At 34.2% G+C, this 25004-nt stretch overlaps 1 protein-coding gene across 7 annotated transcripts in view; it reads left to right on the top strand.

Annotated features, from left to right (window-relative positions):
- The window catches only part of BOLL (boule homolog, RNA binding protein), a 63210-nt gene that overhangs the window by 20110 nt on the left and 18096 nt on the right, over positions 1–25004 (top strand). For 6 of the 7 annotated variants that reach the window (XR_007408825.1, XR_004812464.2, XR_004812463.2 and 3 more), the window contains exons 8-10: positions 4021–4068; positions 4900–5028; positions 7769–7867. Coding sequence is in view for 3 of the 7 variants with exons in the window: in XM_025442003.3 (XP_025297788.1) it covers positions 4021–4068; positions 4900–5028; positions 7769–7867 (276 nt within the window). In the remaining 4 variants the exon portion in view is untranslated. Of the gene's footprint in view, positions 1–4020; positions 4069–4899; positions 5029–7768; positions 7868–11688; positions 11753–25004 lie in introns of those variants that run through there. The other variant, XM_025442004.3, reaches the window with a different exon arrangement.

The raw sequence follows: 25004 nt of genomic DNA, 5'->3' as shown, positions 1-25004 counted from the left end.
TGTTTGATTCTGTTTAATCAAATGTAATGTCAGTTTTGTTCCCCTGGCTAAGGTTTAATCTAAAAGTTTTTAGAAATAATTCCCAAAGCAACATACAGATAACACATAAAAAATCACAGGCTGATTTTTTAATGTTATTGTTAACATTATGTCACTTTCTTGCTATTATATTTAACATAATCTATATTAAAATAAGTAATATATTAGGGGTTTATATTATGACAGCCTGTTTAGATAACCAGCATTCTTCATTAATTCTTGTGGGTGACTAGGGATAAATGAGCCATAATGCCAGGCCACTTTGGTGTTTTGTAAATAAAGAACATCTGTCTACATACTGTCTACGCTGCTTTTATACTACAATGGTTCAGTAGTTGAAACAAAGATATTATGATCTCCAAAGCTTAAAATATTTACACTGGCCCTTTATAGAAGAAGTTTGCCAACCTCTGATCTATAGCATTCACATTCTTTCCTACCCCTGAATAGTGGAAGATAATTTATTTGTTTCCTTTTTTTCTTTTTGAACTTTTAAAATAGACCCACATGGAATATGAAGTTTACTGGACTTCTTTTGAGTATTAGACTGGGTTTTGGGGGTATGGTGGTATTTAAACTCTAAACAGAATTTAAGTTTATTATATGATTATATATTAATGTATATTCTATATTATTATTATTATATTATTTGTAAATAAATTTGTAAATCTTATTACCAGGCTAAATATAAAGCTATCTAAAGTTTTTCCTTCACTTATTAAAGATGAAAATAACTTAATGATATATATTTAAAATATATATGTGGTATCACTTTCCCTAAGCTGCCTCCAAATTCAGCAGAAGCTCCAAAGATGGAATGTTAGATACCAGACCTTTTTAATAAGATGAGCCAAATATTGTGAAACCAGTTGGGGGACCCTTAGCTTATTGCCTACCTTGGGCACACATGAGGGGAGGATGAGATTGCAAGAGAGTAGAATGTTATGGTATGTGCCCTTCTTCTCAGCCAGGTAAAGAATACATCAGAGAATGACTAAGAAAGCTTAATGTTTGTCCCCTGAAATTTGTGAGATGGTACTCTTAGACCTGACCTCTCCTAAAAAAGTCCAAAGAGACAGGTGGAGGGTTGGCAGGGGGAACAAATTAATTATTTTAAAATTCCAAAGAAGAAACTGGACTAGTCTCTGGAGGCAGACTAGCGAGAAGACTACAGTCAGAATGTGCTGAATTTCTACTCAAAACAAGCGAAGGTTTATGTGTCCCAAGAGCAAGATGTGAACTTCACAGAAGAGACCCTTTTCAAAAAACTTTAGGGTGATCCCAATAAAGAAAGAACCTGAGTAAAGTAAACTTCTAGAATCAAGGACTAGAACTGCAGCTAAAAGTTCTCAGCAGGGAGATCACCAAAGAATCCAGTAAACTACCTATCTAGAGAGTCATCATTGGGAAACTGCCACACCCCAAAAAGTGATCTGTCCTACTTTTTATCCCAGGACAAGGAAGAACAGCTCAACACAGTGCTTTTAAAGTATCAAGGGGTGAGAAAGAATATAGAGTTGCTTTCTGCCCTTGCCCCATTGAGTCCAACTCCTCCTTCATCAATCATTAATTGATTACATACAGCTATAGCTCACTTGACATACCAAATACATTCTTAAAAGTTTTTAATACAGTTTAATTTTATACTTTGACTCTGGTGTTCTGCTTAACACAAATTTTTAAATTGGAAGTATGTTACCTAGATATTACTCAGGAAAGATTTTGGTACCAATTTATAATATAATAATATTTTGTAATATAAAAAATCATTTCATTTCACATATTTCTTTTCAGGTATATATTCATCATTCTGCCTCTTGGATAAGAATCTTCCCTTGCTCTTTCTTTTTACAAATTCTAAGGTTGTATAGCTTTATCAGTTTTTATTAGTCAAATCAGGTAATGGCATGGTCTAATTAGTATTTATCTCCATATTTCTCACTTACTAAGGAGAGATCTCATTTATCTAAAAACTATATTTAAATCATTTTATTTTATAATATTTATTATAATATTAAGAGATTGATTATTATCTTGCCTTTTTGAAGGTTAGACTTCACATTATCTTGGTCATAAAATACAGTGATGTTATCCATTAACAACTTAAATAGTAAGCAGTAAATTAACAGGGATTTGGTTTAGATGATAAGTCCATGGCATCTTCTTACTTTTTTCTGTTTGACTTTATAATGAAAAAAGACTATTAAAAATGGAAAATAACTAAAGAATAAAGCATTTGTTATTTAAAATAATACAACTAGTTTAAGAAACAAAAGTTTGAGGGACACCTGGGTGACTCAGTAGTTGAGCATCTGCCTTTGGCTCAGGACTTGATCCTGGAGTCCTGGGAGGTTGAGTCCCACATTGGGCTCCCCACAGGGAACCTGCTTCTCCCTCTGCCTGTGTCTCTGTCTCTCTTTCTATATCTCTCATAAATAAATAAATAAATAAATAAATAAATAAATAAATAAATAAATCCTTTAAAAAAAAGTTTGATATATTGTCATCTTACAATAAGTTTTTAAAAATTTGACCTTTTATTTAAATAATAGCTTTTTATACATGATTTATGTAGCATTCAATTCAGCTTTTTAAAATGTGCAATAGTGTTTTTTACTAAATTCAAAGTTTTACAACCATATTACATTAATATTAGAACTTTTTTTTAAAGATTTTATTTATTCATGAGAGACACAGAAAGAGAGAGAGGCAGAGGGAGAAGCAGGCTTTACACAGGGAGCCTGACATGGGACTCGATCCCAGGTCTCCAGGATCACACACTGGGCTGAAGGTGGCGCTAAACTGCTGAGCCACTGGGGCTGACCAATATTAGAATATTTTAATTAACCCCTCCTCCCACCAAAAACTCACCCATTAGTAGTCACTCCTCTTTTAGAAAGTAGTAGTCTACTTTCTGTCTTTGCAGGTTTGCTTATTCTGAACATTTCATATAAATGTAATCTACCATAAGTGGTTGTGACTGGATTCTTTCACTTAGCATAATGCTTTCATGATTTATCCATGGTGGCATATATCATATTTCATTCCTTTGTATAGCTGAATAACATTCCATTGTATGGATATAACACATTTTATATTTTCATCAGATGACAGACATTTGGGATGTTTCCACTTTTTGTCTGTTATAAATAATACTGCTGTGATCATTCCTGTACAAATTTTTATGTGGACATAAGTTTTCATTTATTTTAGGCCTTATTACCTGGGAGTAGAATCACTGAGTCATATGGTATCTATAATATTTAAAGTTTTCAAGAAGTGTCATACTGTTTTCTGAAAAGGCTGCACCATTATATACTCACTCCAGCAGTATATGAGGATTCTAATTTCTCCACAACCTTATCAACACTTATCATCTACCTTTTTGACTAGCTGTCCTAGTGGATACAGTGGATAAAAGTGGTATCACACTGATTTCCATAAGCTGAGGCTAATGATGTTGATCATCTTTATGTATGCTTATTAGCCTCTTTTATATATCTTGAGAAATATCTATTCATATCCTTTACCCATTTTTAAATTTGGATTACTTGTCTTTTTATTATTGAGTTATAACAGTTCTTTACATATTGTAGATAAAAGTTACTTATCAGATAAATAATTTATAAATGTTTTCTCCCATTCTTTGAGTTTATTTTCACTTCTTTGATGGTATTTGTAGCACAAAAGCTTTTCATTTTGATCAAGTTCAATTAATCTCTTTTCTTTTGTTGCTTTGTTGTTTGTGCTTTTCATGTCATAATTTTTTTAATTGCCTAATTCAAACCCACAAAGATTTACACATACTTTCTTATAAGAGTTTTATAGTTTTAGCTCTTTAGGTCTTTAACCCAATTTGAGTTACTTTTTGTATATAATTTGAGGTTTAAGGATCTAGCTTCACTCTTTTGCATATAGATATCCACTTTTTACCCTTGTTTATAATTTGGGTGGGGTTTTTGTTTTTGTTTTCCATTTTAGGCCCCTGCACAGTATCTACCAGGACAGTGGCAGTGGGGTGTTCCTCAGGTAAATATTAACTTTTTTTCATTGTATTTTTGTGAAGACTGTATGAATATTAAAGTCAGGAGAACTAGATTTGAGATATTCCTTTTCTATTTAGTAACTGTGATACCTTTAGCAGTTCATTTAATCACTCTATTTCTTAGCTTCCTCATTTGTAAAATGGAAGTGATAATACCATACCTTTGTAAATTTCTTTACCTGATCTTGGTGAAGATCACATGAGATCATGTAAGTGAAAGCATTTTATTAAAAAGTGAGTACTTACATAAACATGAAAAATTACTTTTTACTATTATGGGAAAATGTAGCATTTTTCCAGTTGTACTTCAGATTTTGCTTCAGATTGACTTGTGCTCCTCAGTGAATATCCCATCTCTCAACTTTTGATACAAAGAGTATACCACCAAAAAGACTATTTAATGACATTTCCAACTTCCATGTGAAGTCACAAAGCTGAGAATAGATGTTTATGACAACTCAAATACTGTAAGTTACATTATTATAACCTGTAATAATGATCTTTTTTTTTTTTTTTTTTTTTTTGTAATAATGATCTTAATGTAACTATTTTCTGAATTTATAAAAAATTCTGAAGCACTAAGAACTTTTTAATATTTACCAGTGACAAAGTTCTTTAATTACATCTACACAATTGGGATTTATAACAACCAAGAGTTCCTTGTTTGTTGCTAAGACACTTCTATGCTATTCCTGGAAAAGAACTTCCAGCAAAATATGAAACAAATATTTTTTGTCATCTGTTGGGTAAGTCACATTTGGTTTAATTGAAATAACTAATCATATTTTAATTAGAAATATGGTTCTGTGTTCTAGTCTCCTGCCTCTACTGCTCCATTCTTATACCTGCAACCTTCTGAGGTTATCTATCAACCAGTGGAAATTGCACAAGATGGTGGATGTGTCCCTCCTCCACTGTCTCTGATGGAAGCTTCAGTTCCAGAGGTATGTATTAGTCTCAGGGTAATTTATCTGTAACTATCTCATCTTAACATTTCTTTCTTTCTTTTTTTAAAAAGATTTTATTTAAAAAAAAATAAAGATTTTATTTAGTCATGAGTGAGAGAGAGAGAATGGCAGAGACATAGAAGGAGAAGCAGGCTCCTCACAGGGAGCCCAATTGGGACTCAATCCCCAGACCACGCCCTGAGCTGAAGGCAGATGCCCAACTGCTGAGCCACCCAGTCATCCCTTCTTTTTCTTTTTCTAAGAATATTTAAGATCCTCATGGAAGCTGCACGCTTTTTCTTTGATTTTTTTTCACACTTCTTCCCATTTTTATAGTATCTAAGAATGCTTCATCTTGGACTTCTTTATTAAGTAGTTCTGAACATTTTTTTAAAAGATTTTATTTATTTATTTATTCATGAGAGACACACAGAGAGAGGCAGAGACACAGGCAGAGGGAGAAGCAGGCCCCGTGCGAAAGCCTGATACAAGACTTGATCCCAGGACCCCAGGATCATGCCCTGAGCCAGAGGCAGATGCTCAACTACTGAGCCCACCCAGGTGCCCTAGTTCTGAACATTTCTAAAACCAACTGTTCACTATACTAGGCTAATCTCTGACTTGATTTCCTTGAAAGAATAAGATACCAAAAGATACCAAATAACTTCTCTTTCTTCTCCTTTGCCTATCAATCTCTATTATTACTAACATTCTGTCAAAAGCATATAAAAATTCAAAAAAATACTAAAAACTTCTCCCTTCAAATATGTAAATCAAAAATACTTTATGGAGTGCCTGCGTGGCTCAGTTGGTTAAGCATCCAACTCTTGATTTCAGCTAGGTCATGATCTCAAGGTCATGGGATCAGGCCGCTGTCATGCTTGGCACACAGTTGGGAGTCTTTTGGAGTTTCTTTCTGCCCTTCCCTCCTTCAAATAAATAATTCTTTTTAAAAAATACTTCATAACTACAAATTACAAATGTCATCTTTAGTGTCTTTAAATTACGCTCCCAAACCCTTACTTACCTTAGCATCTATATGCCAGAATCTGTACAGGTATGTTTTTAATCAGTATTGTAAAAATTTAGAAAATTAGCATCCACCTCCCAATTAAAGTATATTATTTTTTTACATTGCTAGGTTTATAACATTATGATGTTGTCCTTGAATATTAATTTCCACAGTTGGAAAGCCAAGATTTCTCTGTTTCATCGCACCCTCCATTCATTACTTGCTTAACTGAATCTGCAAAGTACTCTCTGTTAAAGAAAGCTTGCAGGTGCTATATTCTCTGAGTTCTTACATGCCTGTTTGTTCAACATTGTTGTCTATACATCTGAAAGACAGTTACACTAGCTATAAAATAGCAGCATCATACTGCCAGAACAAAGTACCACTAACTGTATACAGGTAAACAACAAACATTTATGTCTCCCAGTTGTAGAGACCAGAGTTGAAGATCAAGGTGCTGGCAGGATTGGTTCTGGACCAATGAGGGAAGCATCTGTTTCAGGCTTCTTTTCTTAGCTTGCAGGTGGCCATCTTCTCCCTCTGTCATCACATTATCTTTTCTATCTCTGTGGCTGTCCAAATTTCTCAATTTTGTAAGAATAGCAATCATACTGGATTGGCATAATGGGCAGCCCAGGTGGCTCAGCGGTTTAGCGCTGCTTTCAGCCCAGGTTGTGATCCTGGAAACCCGGGGTTGAGTCCCACGTCGGGCTCCCTTCATGGAGCCTGCTTCTCCCTCTGCCTGTGTCTCTGCCTCTCTCTCTGTGTCTCTCATGAATAAATAAAGTTCTACCATAATGACCATACTTTAACTTGATTACCTCTGTAAATATCATGTCTACAAATCAGGTCACACTCTGATATACCAGAGGTTAGACTTTAACATATATTTTGAGGGAACCAAATTCAACTCTTAACTATTTTCTTATAGAACTTCTAGTCTACTCTTTTCTGGTGTTAAGTGTAAGCCATAATGAATTCTGAAGCCAACCTGATTTTCCCCCTTGAACATAATCCTGCATGCCTTGTGATATGAGATGTGTGTTTTTTTTTTTCCAAAGATTGTACTTACTTACTTGAGAGTGAGAGAGAGAGAAAGAGAGAGAATGAGTTTGGGAGGAGGAGCAGAGGGAGAGGGACAAGCAAACTCCGCACTGAGCTCAAAGCCCAACTTGGGGCTTGATCTCACAATCTTGAGATCATGACCTGAACTGAAATCAAGAGTCAGGTGCCTGGGGATCCCTGGGTGGCTCAGTGGTTTGTCGCCTGCCTTTGGCCCAGGGCGCGATCCTGGAGTCCCGGGATCGAGTCCCGCGTCGGGCTCCCAGCATGGAGCCTGCTTCTCCCTCCTCCTGTGTCTCTGCCTCTCTTTCTCTCTATGTCTATCATAAATAAATAAATCTTTAAAAAAAAAAAAAAGAGTCAGGTGCCTACCCCACTGAGCCTCCCAGGGGCCCTGTGAGGTGTGTTCTTGTTGTCTTTGCACATACTATTTCCACCTTCTTTTCCTAATTCTTCAAATCTTTTCTTCTATATATGTTTCAGAAGACTAATGGTAATTTTGACCACTCAACTGTCCCTTATAAGTCTGTAAATTAATTAAAGATAGGGAACATGTTTTTCATTTGTGTTCCTCCATTGTGTAGCAGAATGCCTAGTACATTGCAAAGCTGAATAAATATTTTGAACTAATAAATGAAAGTTTTTTCCCTTTTTTTCTAACAGCCTTATTCTGATCATGGAGTTCAAGCAACATATCACCAAGTTTATGCTCCAAGTGCCATCGCTATGCCTGCACCTGTGATGCAGCCTGAACCAATTAAAGTAAGAAGTTTGTTTTGATTTTTCATTATTTTTTCAGTCATATTTCAAGCTTTTCAAATTTCTTTTCTGAAGAGAAATAATTTTCAATATATCACATTTGTGATCAGAAGAACAGAATTAGTGAACTCTTTCATGTGAAGAATGTACAATTCTAAATTAACTATAATTTCTACAATTAGTTTTGAATAAGTTATAAACCACACATTGTCAAAAATGTTTTATTTAGTATAAAATATATGTAATTTATAATTTGCCAGTTTTAATTGTATACCCAATTAATTACATCCACAATGCTGTGAAACCATTACCACTATATTTCCACACTTTTTCATTGCCCCAAATAGAAAATCTGTACCATTAAGCAATAACTTCCCATTCTTTTCTCCCACCAGTCCCTGGTACCCTCTACTCAACTTTTGTTCTCATTGAATTTGCCTAGATATTTCATATACTTAGATTTTGGTTGTGTTAATGGCATATAGCATTTATGGGGAGATGAAAAGAGTTAACATTCTATTCTTCCAGTTTGGGAATTGTGTTTGTGCATCTTAAATCAGATGCAGCCAGAGTGGGAATCTAATTAGATCCATGTATATATTCAATATATTTCAGCTCTCTACTCTGTAGCAGGGAATTCTGCTTATTCCCTTATGACCTAGTTTCATAGTGAAGCTCTTCATCATTACTTGGGGGAAATGGGACTATATCTGTAAAAACCACAGATTGATTAACTATTGCAATGGTAATATGAATCTTGCTTCTGCGTACTTTGGTAAGGAAAGTAGGCATACTCTATAATAAAATGAGGGAGATGAGCCATTTCACACTCATATTTATTCTGACCCGTCCCATGTATTGGAACTCAATAACTCAATACTAAGACAGTCTACTTTAAGGAGCCTCCCCACTCTCTCATATGTCCTCATCCCATCACTATTCACTGAATTCCTTCACTGCTATTACCACTGTACTGCACACATGAAATAAAACCATAATTTGACCTAGTATCACAGCCTAGAGTGTTCCTAATGTTATGTATAGAGAATTATTATAGTATCAAAATCTTCTAAAACAAACTTTCTCTGATGTTAACATTTTCTCCAAATATACTTCTCTAGGAATAGTTGAAAGAGCTTTGCCATATTAAATAAGTACTAATTATATAGATCAAATATATAAATATAAATGATTGCAGTTGTAGTACTTGAATGATTCCAATAGAGGATGGAGTGGTACTAGGATAGGACAAATTTTCAAAAAATGTTAATGTTGCATGTTCCTTTTTTTCTACGATTTTATTTATCAGAGAGAGAGCACAAGCGGGAGGGAGGAGCAGGCTCCCCATTGAGCAGGGAGCCCAGTGCAGGGCTTGATCCCTAGATCACTTAACTGACTGCCGCCACTGCACCCAAATGCTACACATTCTTAATGTAAAGTTTAATTCCTGTAGTTAAGAACAAACACTTCCTACATTTTCTTAAATCTATGAGTAGGAAATGACAGAAATTATACAATGAAATTGCTATCTTACTCTTTAATTTAGTCATATAGAAAATACACATTACGTTGAATACCAATCATAACAGAGGTATAAATAGATATCTTTCTTTGTGCATATAAGCTTACAACTGGAACCATTAACCTCTGTCTTCAAATCTAGAGAAATGCCCCTTCTGTCCTAACACAAATCTTTGCTCTACCATGCTGCAAACCAAAAGGGAACAAAATTACTGACTTATTTCAATTTGGAACTTAATCTGTCTCATTAAGGGAAGGGTTATAATAATCCTGGTTATCCTATGGGATACATCATAGGGAATATTTTAGTCCTAGCTGAGTTAAGATTTAAAGAATAGGGAAGAGTTGAAGATTTAAATAATAGGGAAGATTTAAAGAATAGGGAAGAGTTGAAGAGCTATGAACTGTGCTAAACTAGCCCATCACGTCTCTCACAACCATAATATCAGATTTCATTGAATCTGCAACATCATGGATTATAAGACACACCATTATTTATCACTATAAAAGAAAAATATTGCCATCAATTGTAAACGTATCCCTATTCAGAGGTTTTCAAATATGAAAAAATATATGTCTCAGTATCAGTGGAATTTAACATTTTATTTATTTTAAAGATTTTATTTATTTATTCATGAGAGACACAGAGAGAGAGAGGCAGAGACATAGACAGAGGGAGAAGCAGGCTCCATGCAGGAAGCCCGATGTGGGACTTGATCCCAGGACTGCAGGATCACGCCCTGAGCCAAAGGCAAGACACTCAACCACTGAGTCACCCAGGCATCCCTAGCGTTTTATTTTTAATGTAGAGATGTCATGTTGAGAGGAGCAGGGGAAAAAAACAAGTCCTCTTTTGTTAGAGATGAGAAAAAAATTCAGTAAACTTTCAAAGTCAAAACTGGAACACGGGGCTATTGCATAAAGTTTTAGATTTCCTGTTTTTATATTTTAAGATCTAATGCCCTATGTATTTTATACTCAGTAATTTTTTTAGATGATTTGATGGCTCTCAACAGAAAATGCTACCCCACTCAGGGACAGAAACTCCAAAACCACTTCTATAGTTTACTAAAACTATATAACCCTATAGAAATGCTTTAATATACCAAGTTTTATTGTGTGGAAAATTATCTACTTTTGTTTATAGTACATGTGTATTATAGAAGTCTTAATATATAACTGTTACATCTTCAGGAGATGATCTTTTCCTTAAAACATATTGAAGTAGACTAATATTAAAATATTGACATTCGAAATATTAGCCTTTGTTTTTCCTATGCAGATTTTCCATGGTATACCAAATACCTTGGTGAGTTAAAATTGAAAGGTGGAAATAATCCTTAAAATAATTTGAACATATTGTTTTTATAAGTATATGTCATTTTTAAACTCTAATGATTATAATTTTAAGGGTGTTAATTGGATATATTCCAAAGTAGCAATTTCAGATGTCCAAATTATCTTGAGCATCAAATCTAATCAATAAAATAGAGACCTTATTCAGAGCTCAGAGCACAAGTCTAACTGCTGTAAAAGACTGTCACAAACTATTTATCAGCTGTAAGGCATACTACTATACTGTTAAATCAGCTACATCTATTGTAAAGTTGACCAATATAGAAACTACTGGATGAAAAAAAAAAAAAAAGAAACTACTGGATGAAATATGGTATTAGTTAGAGTATCATTTTTTTTTAATTCAGTAGAGTCACATCTTATATAGAATTAAGTTTAAAAGTCAATAAAGCAAATCACAGAATATCGAAGTAAAGCCCATTGAGTTAGACTACAGGAAGGAACAAAAGGAAAATCTTTGTAGATCTGGACATTTGAACTATCACGCTTTTAAGATCAGTATCAAATCCCTAGGTAAGAATGGTATAAGTGGGGATGCCTGGGTGGCTCAGTTGTTGAGCATCTGCCTTTAGCTCAGGGCATGATCCCAGAGTCCCAGCATCGAGTCCCACATTGGGCTTCCTGCGTGGAACCTGCTTCTATCTCTGCCTTTCTCTGGGTCTCTCATGAATAAATAAATAAAATCTTTAAAAGAAATGGTATAAGTGGAAAATTATAGTATTTCTGTTTTATAGTGTTTTTCCATTTTTCTATTAATGTATCTACTAAATTTGTTCTTAGGATTAATTGAGATACTGGAAACTGGGGAAATTATAATTTGAAGTTAACCTTTAAGTTAAATGTTTATTTAACTCCAATGTATAATAGCCTATTCATGAAAATATTTGATATTAAGGATAATATTTAACTTCTTGCCAGGAATTTCTTCTATTTTTTTTTTTTTTTAGGAATTTCTTCTAATTAAAGCACCAATTTGACTTGAATGAAAAACACAGCTATTTACCTATTATATCTTACCCTTTAGAAAAACACTGTGATTCAAAAGTAAATTAAAAAGGATTTGACCTATACACTTAAACTAAAAATTGGCACTATCTTTACAAAAACATTCTACTACTGTCTTCTTCCTAACCATCTCATTTCACTATCATTAACACTTCTTATAAAGCAATTTAGAAACTAAAATTCCCACATATTCTGCAACTCTTCAGAGTAAAGGACAACAATTGTAAAGCACTGTATTCTAGAGGGCAGAAACAGGAAGTCTGTACTTTGCAGCTCTAGGCATACAGGAGGATATAAATTTTCATGCACTGTACATAGTCAAACTATAGGTAGTCTCAGATTTTGCAGAATAAATTATTTTACTCAATAAGGAACTTGGCAGCAGGAGCAAAAAAACTCACCAAGTGAGGCACTAGAAATTGCATAGGTTCTGTGTGTATCAAGCCCCTTTCTTGCTATAAACCTAACAGGGATGGAGGACAGGAAGAGGAATCAAGAACTCATGAAATGAATCTTTCAGAATGGTCATGGACAGATCTCCATTCAAGGACAAGCTAAACAGAAAAGTGTTACACTGTATAGGTCCCATGAAAATATTTTTGCATATGGCACTACATCAAAGACAAGGATAAATAGCATACATATGGATATTTGTATTAAGAACATGTATTTAAGACGAAACTTAAACCTGTGAAAACACATCCTGTATTTCCAGTAATTACAGACTGAAAAACAGGAAAGATGAAATGGTTGGTGGCCAGTGTAAGAAAACACTGTGAAACTGTTGATATGATGAAAAAAATTAAATTTGTTTTTGCTATAAAGGACCAGTAGTTACTACATAAAAACAAATCCTTGATGTAGAAACAATTTTTTTCCTTTTTTTTATTTTTTTTTAATTTTTTATTGGTGTTCAATTTACTAACATACAGAATAACCCCCAGTGCCCGTCACCCATTCACTCCCACCCCCCGCCCTCCTCCCCTTCTACCACCCCTAGTTCGTTTCCCAGAGTTAGCAGTTTTTACGTTCTGTCTCCCTTTCTGATATTTCCCACACATTTCTTCTCCCTTCCCTTATATTCCCTTTCACTATTATTTATATTCCCCAAATGAATGAGAACATATAATGTTTGTCCTTCTCCGACTGACTTACTTCACTCAGCTAGAAACAATTTTTAAAAATTCTTCCAGAATACAGAAGAAAACATGAAAGATGAAGTGCTAAGAGATAAAATGCTACACTAGAGAGGAGACAAGTCCAACCAAAAATAGAGTAATTCTCAAAAAGAATACAGAAAAAAACTGAAAAAGAATGAGCAGAAATTTTATTTTTTTTAAGTTTATTTTTTTATTTATTAATGAGAGACACACAGAGAGAGAGAGGCAGAGACACAGGCAGAGGGAGAAGCAGGCTCCCTGGAGGGAGCCCGATGTGGGACCCGATCCCAGGTCCCCAGGATCACACCCCAGGCTGAAGGCGGCGCCAAACCGCTAAGCCACCAGGGCTGCCCAGAAATTTTAATAGTAAAACAAAAACACCCTTGATTTGTTTTGAATTTACAAGTCAAAAAGGATTCACCATCCTTCAAGCAAAATTAATGAGAGGCAATCCATGTATAAATATTCTGGTAAATATCCATTACCCTTCTTCATATATCCTGGTCTTTTTTGTTTTAAACTTTTTTCCCAATAATTTGTTTTCAAATAATTTTAGACTTAAAAGTTGCAAAAAATAATACATAATTTATGTATCCCTTCACCCACCTTCTCCTCATTTTAACAACTTATATAATTATAGAGCAAACAAAAGTTAGCATTGATAATATTAACTAAACTACAAATCTATTCAATTTCATGAGTTTTTCTACAACAGTTCTTTTTCTGTTATATTAGTTTGTGATCTCTCCTTACTCTCCTCCAATCCATGAAATTTACAGTCTTTCTTTGTCTTTCATGACTCTGAAACTTTTAAAAAGTGCTGGTCAATTATTTTTTGTTGACTATCCATCAATATGAGTTTGGTATTTTCTCTTGATTAAATAGAAGTTATGCAGGGGTACCTAGCTGGTTCAGTCAGTAGAGCACGCGACTCTTGATGTCAGAGTTGTAAGTTTAAGCCCCAAATTTGGTGTAGAGATTACTTTAAAAAGAATAAAATCTTTTTTAAAAAAAATAGAAGTTAATGCATTTGGGGCAAGAATGTCACATAAGTGATGCACCCTTCTCAGTGTATCATTTCAAGGGATACAAGATGCCAGTATATCTGATTGCTGGGAATATTAACCTTGATCACTTTAAGCATAAAAAGTAAATTGATAAGTGGCAGATCCAGGATTCTAACCTAAGCACACTTTCTACCAAAAGAAAAACCTAGCTGGTCTTCTGAAATCCCTAACAGTAAAGTTCATTGACAAACCTATCCATGCACAAAGAACTTCCCATTAGGATTTTAGAGCTTCCCTCTTAAATATGGACATGGAATCACATTAGAAGAAAGCTTCCGTAATAAGAAACTATAACAAACAGAAAGAAACATCTAATGCAGGAACAGAAGAAAATATCAAAGATACTATAATTAATATCCTCTTAGAGATAAGAGAAAATTAATGTGAAGTGTTCCATGCATAGACATCCTGGCAAACACTTCATTTTTTCTCATATTGGTCCCTTTAACTTTCTTTAACTTTTGTATTTTAAAGTAATTTCAGGTTTACAGAAAATTTGTAAAAAAATAATAGAGTTTCTGTGTATCTTTCACCCTACTTACTGTTCTTTGACTGGAGGACACTGGTACAGGAAATGAGCATTAATATGATCCTCTTAATTCAACTGTATACATTAGTCAAATTCTACTAGTTTTTCCACTAATGTGATAGCTGAAATAAATGTGAAAGGGTTAAACATAATAGGCAGAAGTTTTTGAGAAAATAGAACAAAAAAAGACAGAGGTAAATAATAGAGAAAAAGATAAAATTAGAAGATTAATCAAAAAATTTTTTAATTAGATTAATTCAAGAAGTTAAATATTAATTCCAGAAAAAGAAAATGGTTTGGAGGAAATTAGCAAAAGGTTAACACAAGAAAATCCCCTAGAAAGTTAAGGATAAGAGCCTACCAATTACTTGGCACATTTGCCACAAAAGACTCACAGTCAGACATTATTGTGAAATTTCAGAATAGCAAAGATTAAAAAAAAACCTAAAACAAGAAAATAGGTCACATACAAAGAATCAGCAACACTGGAAGCTAGAAAACACTGAGGCAAAGCTTTAAAAATATTTAATGAAAATTCTAATCTTGGGATGCCTGGCTTAGAGCATGATCCTGCAGTCCCTGGATTGAATCCTACATTGGGCTCCCTGCATGGAGCCTGCTTCTCCCTCTGCCTTGTCTCTGCCTCTCTCTCTCTCTCTCTCTCTCTCTCTCTCTCTCTCTCTCTCTCTCTTTCTCTGTGTCTCTCATGAGTAAATAAATATTTTTTAAAAAAAGGAAAAAAAAGCAAATTTTAATCTAGGATACTATAATAGACAAGTATAAATAAAAAAATATAGTCTCATACAGTAGAGTCTCAAAAAATTTACTTCCCATGCATCCTTTTTCAGGATGCTGCTAAACATGTATTTCACCAAAACAAGAGAATAAACTAGGAAAAAAAAAAACAGAAAACAAAAAGACAGGCATCTAATACAGTGCAAAGGCTATAGGAATTCTGGGGCACCTGTGTGGCTCAGTGGTTGAGCATCTGCCTTTGGCTCAGGTTATGATCCTGGGGTCCTGGGATGGGGTCCAGTGAGCCCCACATTGGGCTTCCTGCATGGCGCCTGCTTCTCCCTCTGCCTATGTCTCTGCCTCTCTCTGTGTCTCTCATGAATAAATAAATCTTTGGGCAGCCCGGGTAGTTCAGCAGTTTAGTGACTGCCGTCAGCCCAGGGCCTGATCCTGGAGACCCGGGATCGAGTCCCACGTCGGGCTGCCTGCATGGAGCCTACTTCTCCCTCTGCTGGTGTCTCTGCCTCTCTCTCTCCCTGTCTGTGTGTCATGAATAAGTAAATAAAATCTTTAAAAAAATAAAATAAAATCTTTAAAAAAAAGTCTATAGGAATTCTGAGGATAACAACAGAAAGAAGTTTCGGCATGAAGAAAACAATCAGTCTAGAATTAGAGTAAGATTCAGGATTATTCCTTGTAGAAGTAGTAATTTTTATTTGTGTAGTAAGTTGTATTAAGTATCTTATAGAACTACTGAAAGATATGGGGAGACAAACATAAATTTGAAGAAAATTGAATGAATAGGGGACATGAAGCAATTAGTAAAAAACAAAACAGTGTTTAAAAAAAGAAAACATAATTATAATATACCACTTGGCTCATTAGTGAACAGTATTTACATAAGCATAATAATTAAAATAATTAACATAAATTTAAGCAAAGCTTATGATATAAAGAGGATAGGCAAGGAAATAAAAGAAATATAAGAGGTCAAGTCCTTATCTATCATAAAGAAGTCATTAGATAATGAAATTTTGAGTTAATAACGATAGAAATACAGAAATAAATGCTAGAAGAAACAACTCATACAAATGAATGTGACCATTTCTGAAAAAGTAAAGTGAAATAGGAGTGGAGTGGCAGGGGAGGAGGACTGTGTTGAAGCCCTCTTTTCCTTACCCTTTAACCACAATTCGATTTTTTAAACTAGGTATATAAATACTATAATAAAAATAAAAATTAACTTCAAAAATGCAATGAACACCAGACTGTTTCCAGCCAAGATATACCAGGCAAATGTGACCAGCATAGGGAAAAAAAACCAGGATGATATTAATAAGAAAATAAATTTCAAAGTAAAAAGCATTAAACAAGACAGAGAAGTCCAGTTGATTGTGAAAAAAGGTTAAATATAATATGAATAAGTAAGTCTAATAATGTGACATCAGAAATATAAAGTAGGATGGGACACCTGGGTGGCTCAGCAGTTGAGGCTCGGGGCGTGATCCCATAGTCCTGGGATCGAGTGCCGCATCAGGCTTCCTGTGTGGAGCCTGCTTCTCCCTCTGCCTGTGTCTCTTCCTCTCTTTTTGTGTGTCTCTCATGAATAATTAAGTAAAATCTTTTTTGTGTGTGTGTATATATGTATACATACATGTGTATACATACACACACACACACACACATAAAGTAGGGGCGCCTGGCTGGCTCAGTTGGAGGAGCTGCCACTCTTGATCTCGGAGTTGTGAGTATGATCCCTCCAGGCGGTATAGAGATTACTTAAATAAAACTTTAAAAAATAAAATAGGAGCACCTGGATGGCTCAGTCAGTTGAATGACTCTTGATTTCAGCTCAGGTCAGGATCTCAGGTTTGTGAGATTGAGCCCTGTGTCAGGCTATCCACTCAGTGGGGAGTCTGCTCAAGATTCTCTTTCACTCTCCCTCTGCCCAATCTCCCAGCTCTCACTCACTCTAAATCTCTTTAAAAATCATTTCATTAGTTACATGAGTAAGTCAGTGTAATAAAGTAACATCAAAAGTATAAAGTAGGGGCACTTGGCTGGCTCATTTGAAAGAGTGTGCAACTCTTGATCTCAGGGTCATGAATTTGAGCCCCATCTTGGGGTGTAGAGATTACTTAATAAAAATAAAAAACTTAAAAATATATATATAAACACTGCTGAAAATTAACCAAGAGAAAGAAACACAGCTGTGATGAGATTTTAATATCATAATCATAACTCAGATCTGCATAAGACCTAAAAACACTATAAATGAATAACACATAGGAATTTCATGCCTTACAAAGAGAAAGCTACATGTTTTCTAACACTTACAAAAGTTGATAATAATTAAGACACAAATTTCTATAAATTCAATAAAATATACTGGCCATTTTCACTGACTATGATGAGTTACGTGTATGAAAGGAGAGCATTGTGCAAGGCAGAAGTATTGAGAGATTGACCCCGTTCAGCAAGGTTGCCTACTGAAACGGCAACAAAGAGTTGTTACAGCCTAGATGATGATGCCTTAAGGGATCTATATCCTGGGCATAGCAGTCCCCACCCCTTCTCAAACCACAGCATGAGTGAGCTACAACCACTCTCCATTCCTCTGTTTTTTTTTTCCATCCATCTAAATATTACCAACCATCTTCAGCTGATGATACCCTTGGGAGAAAATCTTCTCAAGGCAAAAACCACAAAACATCAGAGAACAACAACACGATAAGTAATATGTGAGAGGAATAGCAATGAGATATAATCAACATATAACATATTAGTTTCAGTTGTAAAACATATGTATGTATTATGAAATATCATCACAGTAAGTCTAGTTAACATCCAAAACCTCACATACTTAAAATTTTCTTTCTTATAATGAGAACTTTTAAGATCAACTCTCTTAGCAACTTTCAAATATGTAGTACGGTATTATTAATTATAGTCACCATGCTGTACATTAGTGGTCCACTTAGAAATGTCTTCTATATCTTTGTATATTAAAGCAGTTATTTTTGCTTACTTTTCCATTAGTCAGACTTAAGATTCTATCAATTTGAGTTACACAACTAAATCAGATAAAATATATTGAAATTTTTTAGCCATTCTTTCTTGAGTACTTCAGACTTTAGTTACACCTCTCATGAAACAGTGATGTTTCATACAACACCCAACAGAGTGTGTATCTGTTGCTTATCTTTAAAACTTAGAATGAACACATTAGTGACATTTAAAGTATTTGTAAATTGCAAAATTCCCTATCTTCCTTCATTCTTTCTGCAGCAAAATGTTCTTAACCTAAACTCTATAGCTCTTCATTGCAATGTGGAAAAGGCCTCCTATTTAATCTTGTAAACCTTTAAGGAAGAGACTTTTATGTCATTCAGGAAATTTTAACCAAGGTTTATTTAAATCCCTTCTCTCTCGACTTTAAAAATTGGCCAAAATGATTTTTACCTGAAAAATATTTATAGGTTATATTTTCTATTTTATACTATCAATTTTGACTTTTTCATAAATACCATTTTACATTATTTCATAATGCTTATCCTACCTGGAGATTACCTCAACTCCTTTATTTTCACTTTCTGTCTTGACTTTTGATATATTTTTTAATCTTTCTTGAATGCTCTTTAAGAAAGTTTCTTTAATAAGCAGGGAGTCAAAATCAAATCAGTTTGTTTATCCTTCTAATCTGACAAATTAGAAGATTAAATTGAAATATACCTAAAATAAAAAACTTTAAATTATAATGGATTAAAATTATTCATTACTGTTCTGACTCATACTACTATGTACTGTCAAATCTGACAGAATTAAAACAAATTATGGGCCGGCCATAAGTTAATTAATAAATCAAATAAGTTGCTCCTTGCATAGACATGTCATGTGGACTCTACCATATGACAAGCCTTAAGTAACACTTCATTCTCAGTAGTTCAATTTATCAGCATTTATTAAACATTACATTTGAAAATATTTGAAGTGCTATGAATATATTTCACCCTCAAGGTTACATTCAGCTCTGCTCATGCCCTGAGCCCCTAATTTTTTCCTAATTTTAACTGTTACTTGTAATGTTATATTTAAAAAAATTGGGGATGCCTGGGTGGCTCAGCCAAGAATCTGACTTCGGCTCAGATCCCCATGAGGATCTCCCTGTGAGGAGCCTGCTTCTCCTTCTGCCCATGTCTCTGCCACTCTCTCCATGTCTCTCGTGAAAAATAAATCTTTTAAAAACTTTTCATGTGTGAACATTTAGTGGACTCAAAGGTACCACTTCTACATTTTCATTTTTTTATACATTTTTAAATGTAGTAAAATTATTAATGGGGAACAAGGCAAGGCATCTCTCCATTTCAACATTGTACTAGAAGTTGTAGCTAATGCGGAAAGACAAGAAAAGGAAACAAAAGTACAACAGATTGGGAAGGAAAAAATAAAACTGCCTTTGTTTGCAGATGACATGATCATCTACGTAGAAAATCCAAAAGAACTGACAAAAAAACTCCTGGAAGTAAAAGCAACTTATAACAAGACTGCAGGATATAAGGTTAATATGCAAAAGTCAACTGCTTTTCTGCTTACCAGCAATTAATAAAAAAAATGAAATATTTAGGTATAAATCTAACAAAATATGTACAAGGTCTAGATGACAAAAATTATAAAACTCTGATGAAATCAAAAAAGAACTAAATAAATGGAGAAATATTCCATGTACATGGATAGGAAGACACCATATTGTCAAGATGTCCATTCTTCCCAACTTTATCTACAGGTTCAAAACAATCCCAGTCAAAATTTCAGCATGTTATTTTGTGGATATTGAAAAACAGATTTTAAAGTTTATATGGAAAGGCAAAAGATCCAGAATAGCTAACACAGTATTAAAGGAAAAGAAAAAAGTCCAAGAACTGATACTACTCAACTTCAAGACACTATAAAGCTATAGTAAGACAATGTTATATTAGTAAAAGAACAGACAAATAAATCAATGTAATAGAATAGAGAGCCCAGAAATAGACCCATAGGTAGTCAACTAATATTTGACAGAAAATCAAATGCAGTACAATGGAGAAAAGATAATATTTTCAACAAATTATGCTGGAACAACCAGACTTCCACATATAAAAAAGTAAATCTAGACACAGGTGTTACACTTCTCACAAAAATTAGTTCAAAGGTGATCACAGATCTAAATGTAAAACATAGAACTGTAAAACCCCAGAAAATAACATAGGGAAAAACCTAAATGACCATGAGTTTGACAATGACTTTTTAAAGATTTTATTTATTCATTTGAGAGAGAGAGAGAAAGAGTGAGTGTATGTGCATGCATGAGCAGCGGGGAGGGGCAGAAGTAGAGGGAGAAGCAGACTCCCCACTGAGCAAGGTACCCCATGCAGGGCTTGATCCCAAGACTCTGGGATCATGACCTGACCTGAAGGCAGACGCTTAACCTACTGAGCCACCCAGGCAGCCCACCAATGGCTTTTTCATATACAACACCAAAGGCATGATTTATGAGAGAAATAATTGATAAGTCGGGCTTCATTACAATTAAAAACTTCCAACTCTGTGAAAGACAGTGTCAAGAAAATGAAAAGACAAGCCATAGATTGAGAGAAAACAAAAATATATCTGATAAATGTTAAACAAAATATACAGAAAATTCTTAAAACTGAATAATGAACTGATTTAAAAATGGGGCTAAGGCCTTAATAGACACCTCATCAAAGAAGATACACGAATGGCAAATAAGCATATGAAAAGATACTTAACATTGTATGTCATTAGGGAATTGCAAATTTTTTTTATAAAGATTTTATTTATTCATGAGAGACAGAGGCAGAGACACAGGCAGAGGGAGAGGCAGGCTCTCCACAGAAAACCTGATGCAGGACTCGATCCTGGAACTCCAGGATCACAACCTGAGCCAAAGGCAGACATTCAACCACTGAGCCACAGAGGCATCCTGGGAATTGCAAATTAAAACAAGATACCACTACACACGTATTACAATGTCAAAAATCCAGAACATTGACAGTACCAAATGCTGACAGGGATGTAGAGCAATGGGAATTCTCATTCATTGCTGGTAGAATTCAAAATGGTACAACCAGTATGGAAGTTCATTATGAAACTAACCATATACTTACCATGGAATCTAACCACACTTTCATACATTCACCCAATGAGATGAAAACAAGTGTGCATGCAAAAACCTGCAAACATGTTTATAGCAGCTTAATTCATAATTGTCAAAACTTGGAAGCAACCAAGATGTCCTTTGGTAAATGAATGGGATAAATAGATTGTGGTACATCCAAACAATGGAATAATATGTAGCAATAAAAAGAAATATGCTATAAAGCCATGAAAGACATGGAGGAACCTTAAATACATATTATTAGGTGAAAGAAGCCAGTCTGAAAACACTATGTACTATATGATTTCAACTATATAACATTTAGAAAAAGGTAAAACTATGGATACAGTGAAAAAGTGAGTGGTTGCTAGGGGGTGAGGAAGAGAGGGGTGAATAGAGTGTAGAGAATTTTTAGGTAGTATAAAGATGGATACACATCATTATACATTTGTCAAAACCCATAGAACAGAATGTATAACACCATGAGAAAATCCTAATGTAAACTATGGACCTTGGGTAATTATGATGTATCAGTGTAGGTTCATCAGTTGTAACAAATGCACCATTCTGACTGCCAGATATTAATGGAGGAGATTACCCATGTATGGGGGAGGGTTAGGGAGTGTATGGTAACTCTGTACTTTTCTGACCTATTTTTGCTATGAACTTAAAGCTGTTCTAAAAAATAAAGCCTGGGTTTTTAAAATTATTAAGGTACTCAGGTTCTAACCTATTCTTTAATTATTGATTTGCTATGTTCAGTAGTATAATCAGTTGTGGATGTGCCCCATATAAAAATAAACATCGAAATACTGTCAATAATTATTTCCTATTAGTCCATAATTATACTGTAATAATTGTGACATTCTTTTTTTTGTACTTACACCTTCTTTAAAAAATAATGTGTATTATACATAATACACATATTACATATTATATTTACTCATTACAATGTATAATTGGTGAAGTTTTGTGTTTTCTATACAAATGGCAGTTCATATTGCATTAAGACAGCCAAACTGAATATTAATGTCACTTTTTATACTTGAAATGTTAATGGTGATTATGTACAAGATACGGGGTCTATATGTTGTCATGAACTTTTGTAGCAAAAAAGTTACATACTGATTTCATAATGGTATTATAGAATAATCACCTCCAACCATTCACATTGTATATTTGAGTTCAAGGAAAAGAGTTACTAAGATTCTGCATTGAGTTTTAAAGTTAATCTGGTCCAAAGATACCCCCCTAAAAAGGCTGTGGAAAAAATGTATTAAAGTATAACTTGTTTCCTTTATAATACAATATATTTTACATTTAAAAACATGGTTCTGAAATGGGGTTCCATATACCTCTGTATACTGCCAAAGGAGTCCATGGCACACATACACAAAAACAATAACTTCTTGCAACTATTTATGAAAATCTATCTTGTACCTATAATGTTAGAGAGAGAAGAAACAAAAATTAAAAAACAAAAAGTTTGCCTCTGTGTTAGAGTCACTTTATTTCATTTTTAACATAAATTTTTGCAAGGAGGAATGTCTTTAGCCACATGTCCCTAATTTTAAGAGCTTTTAAGTCTTCTATACTGGTTGAGGCTATTCTAACTAGATAAGCATACAGGAAGAAGGTTGACAAGGAATACCAACCAGACATTGTAAATACAGTTTACCACATTAAATAAACACAATTTTCTACAAGTATCCTAACGAATGTAGTTTTCTATTTAAAAATCACTAATAGGGATCCCTGGGTGGCGCAGTGGTTTAGCGCCTGCCTTTGGCCCAGGGCGCGATCCTGGAGACCCGGGATCGAATCCGACGTCAGGCTCCCGGTGCATGGAGCCTGCTTCTCCCTCTGCCTGTGTCTCTGCCTCTCTCTCTCTCTCTCTCTGTGACTATCACAAATAAATAAAAATTTAAAATAAATAAATAAATAAATAAATAAATAAATAAATAAATAAATAAATAATAAAAATCACTAATAGTCTCTGTTAACAAGTCAAGGCCTTGAAAATACTAGAAACAAACTTCAATATTACAGGATAGTTTTTGGTGCTTTCGTAGAGACAGAAAACTCAATTTCTGATGGTAAAACATAGAGTAAGTTAAAGATTTAACTTAAACATTTTGGTAACTAGAACTAGTGCCCAGATACTCCCTAATCTTATATATCTAAACATGTGCCTAGTTAATCCTGTTCTTTGTAGTCTCAAAAACATTAGCTTGGTTTCTCTCAAGGTTTCTATTAAGCTTGTAATGTCTGATTTTGACTTCCATTTAATCAAAGTGAATCCAATATATTTGAGGTTGGTGATCATTTATTTCCATAAAATGGAGTATATACATTCTTTAAATTTAAGGCATCTTATTAAGGTTTTCTTTCATAGATTATCAGAAGTTCTTGGCCTGAAAATTTATTTGCAGCCTGAACAGGTTAAATCAGGGTCAGGTCAACAAACTTTATATAAGGGCCCAATAGTAAATATTTTTAGCTTTGAGGGTACACAGTCTCTATCTCAACTATTTGATACTTGTAGCATAAAAACCACCACAGATAAAATATAAACCATGAGTTGACTGTGTGCCAGTAAAACTTTATTTACAGAAACAAAAGATGGGCCAGACTTGGCCTGAAGCCATAATTTCACAACTTTTGGGTTAGCCCATTGCTGAGCCCACGCATTCTTGTAAAGTATAATGTAAAATATAGTACAAATGCTTTGCTGTTTCCATTTTTAATTATTTCTTTTTAATCTATTTTTAACCTAACATGAGTTTTTGACCCTGGGTCTCTGGACTGCTTTAATATTTAAATTTGTCTTGCATAAGTTCTTACCATCCAAAACAGTTAATCGTTGAGGGGATAAGTATGGATAAAGATAATTTGAGATATTTATTAATGAATGTGCAAAGACAGATATTAGATGATACAGTATTCTAAGCCAATGTATGCTGCTTTTATGAGGGGAAAGCTATCTCATTGTGTGGCACATTGTATGTGCATATCTAGTTAATGCATTTCCATTCGGAGTTTGAGTACTTAATTCCCTTGCATTCTGAGTCTATAATTTCCTCTAATTGGACATTTTTTCTCATTTTACTCAATCTTCTTTCTTTCCCCTAAGCACACAGATTACTTGGATGAGCATCTTCTTTTTCACAACATAAGAACTCATCAAATCTTAATCCCTTACACAATTGTTTCCTAAACTTTTTTTGGATAACATCATCCCCTACTTTAAGGATATATGATAACAAGCTCATTATGTTACATACTTCACTAATGATATTTTAAATGTATCTGTTTTGGAAAGGCAAGAAGGAAGAATATAGGGGTGTCTTTTTCATTCCATATGAAATTATTGTTCCTTCACCTTCAGTATTGAGATCTATTCAGACTACTCATGTAAGATTTATTGCCAAGATTTGATGACTTGGCCAAATTCCAAGGGTCTTGTCCTAGTTCTTGTCCTCTTAGATTCTCTTTAATTTAATACTGTCAACAGCCTATGCTCAAATTTTATTAATTCTCACGTCATTCTCTTTCCTTACATTCAGTTTGAGTTTTCAGTATCTCTTTTTAAAGTATAATAATTTTTCTTTTA

Source organism: Canis lupus, chromosome 37 (genome assembly GCF_003254725.2).
Source record: "Canis lupus dingo isolate Sandy chromosome 37, ASM325472v2, whole genome shotgun sequence".
Classification (NCBI taxonomy): Eukaryota; Metazoa; Chordata; class Mammalia; order Carnivora; family Canidae; genus Canis; species Canis lupus.
Note: the sequence above shows the minus strand (reverse complement) of the source record. Positions and strands in the feature narration are given on the sequence as shown.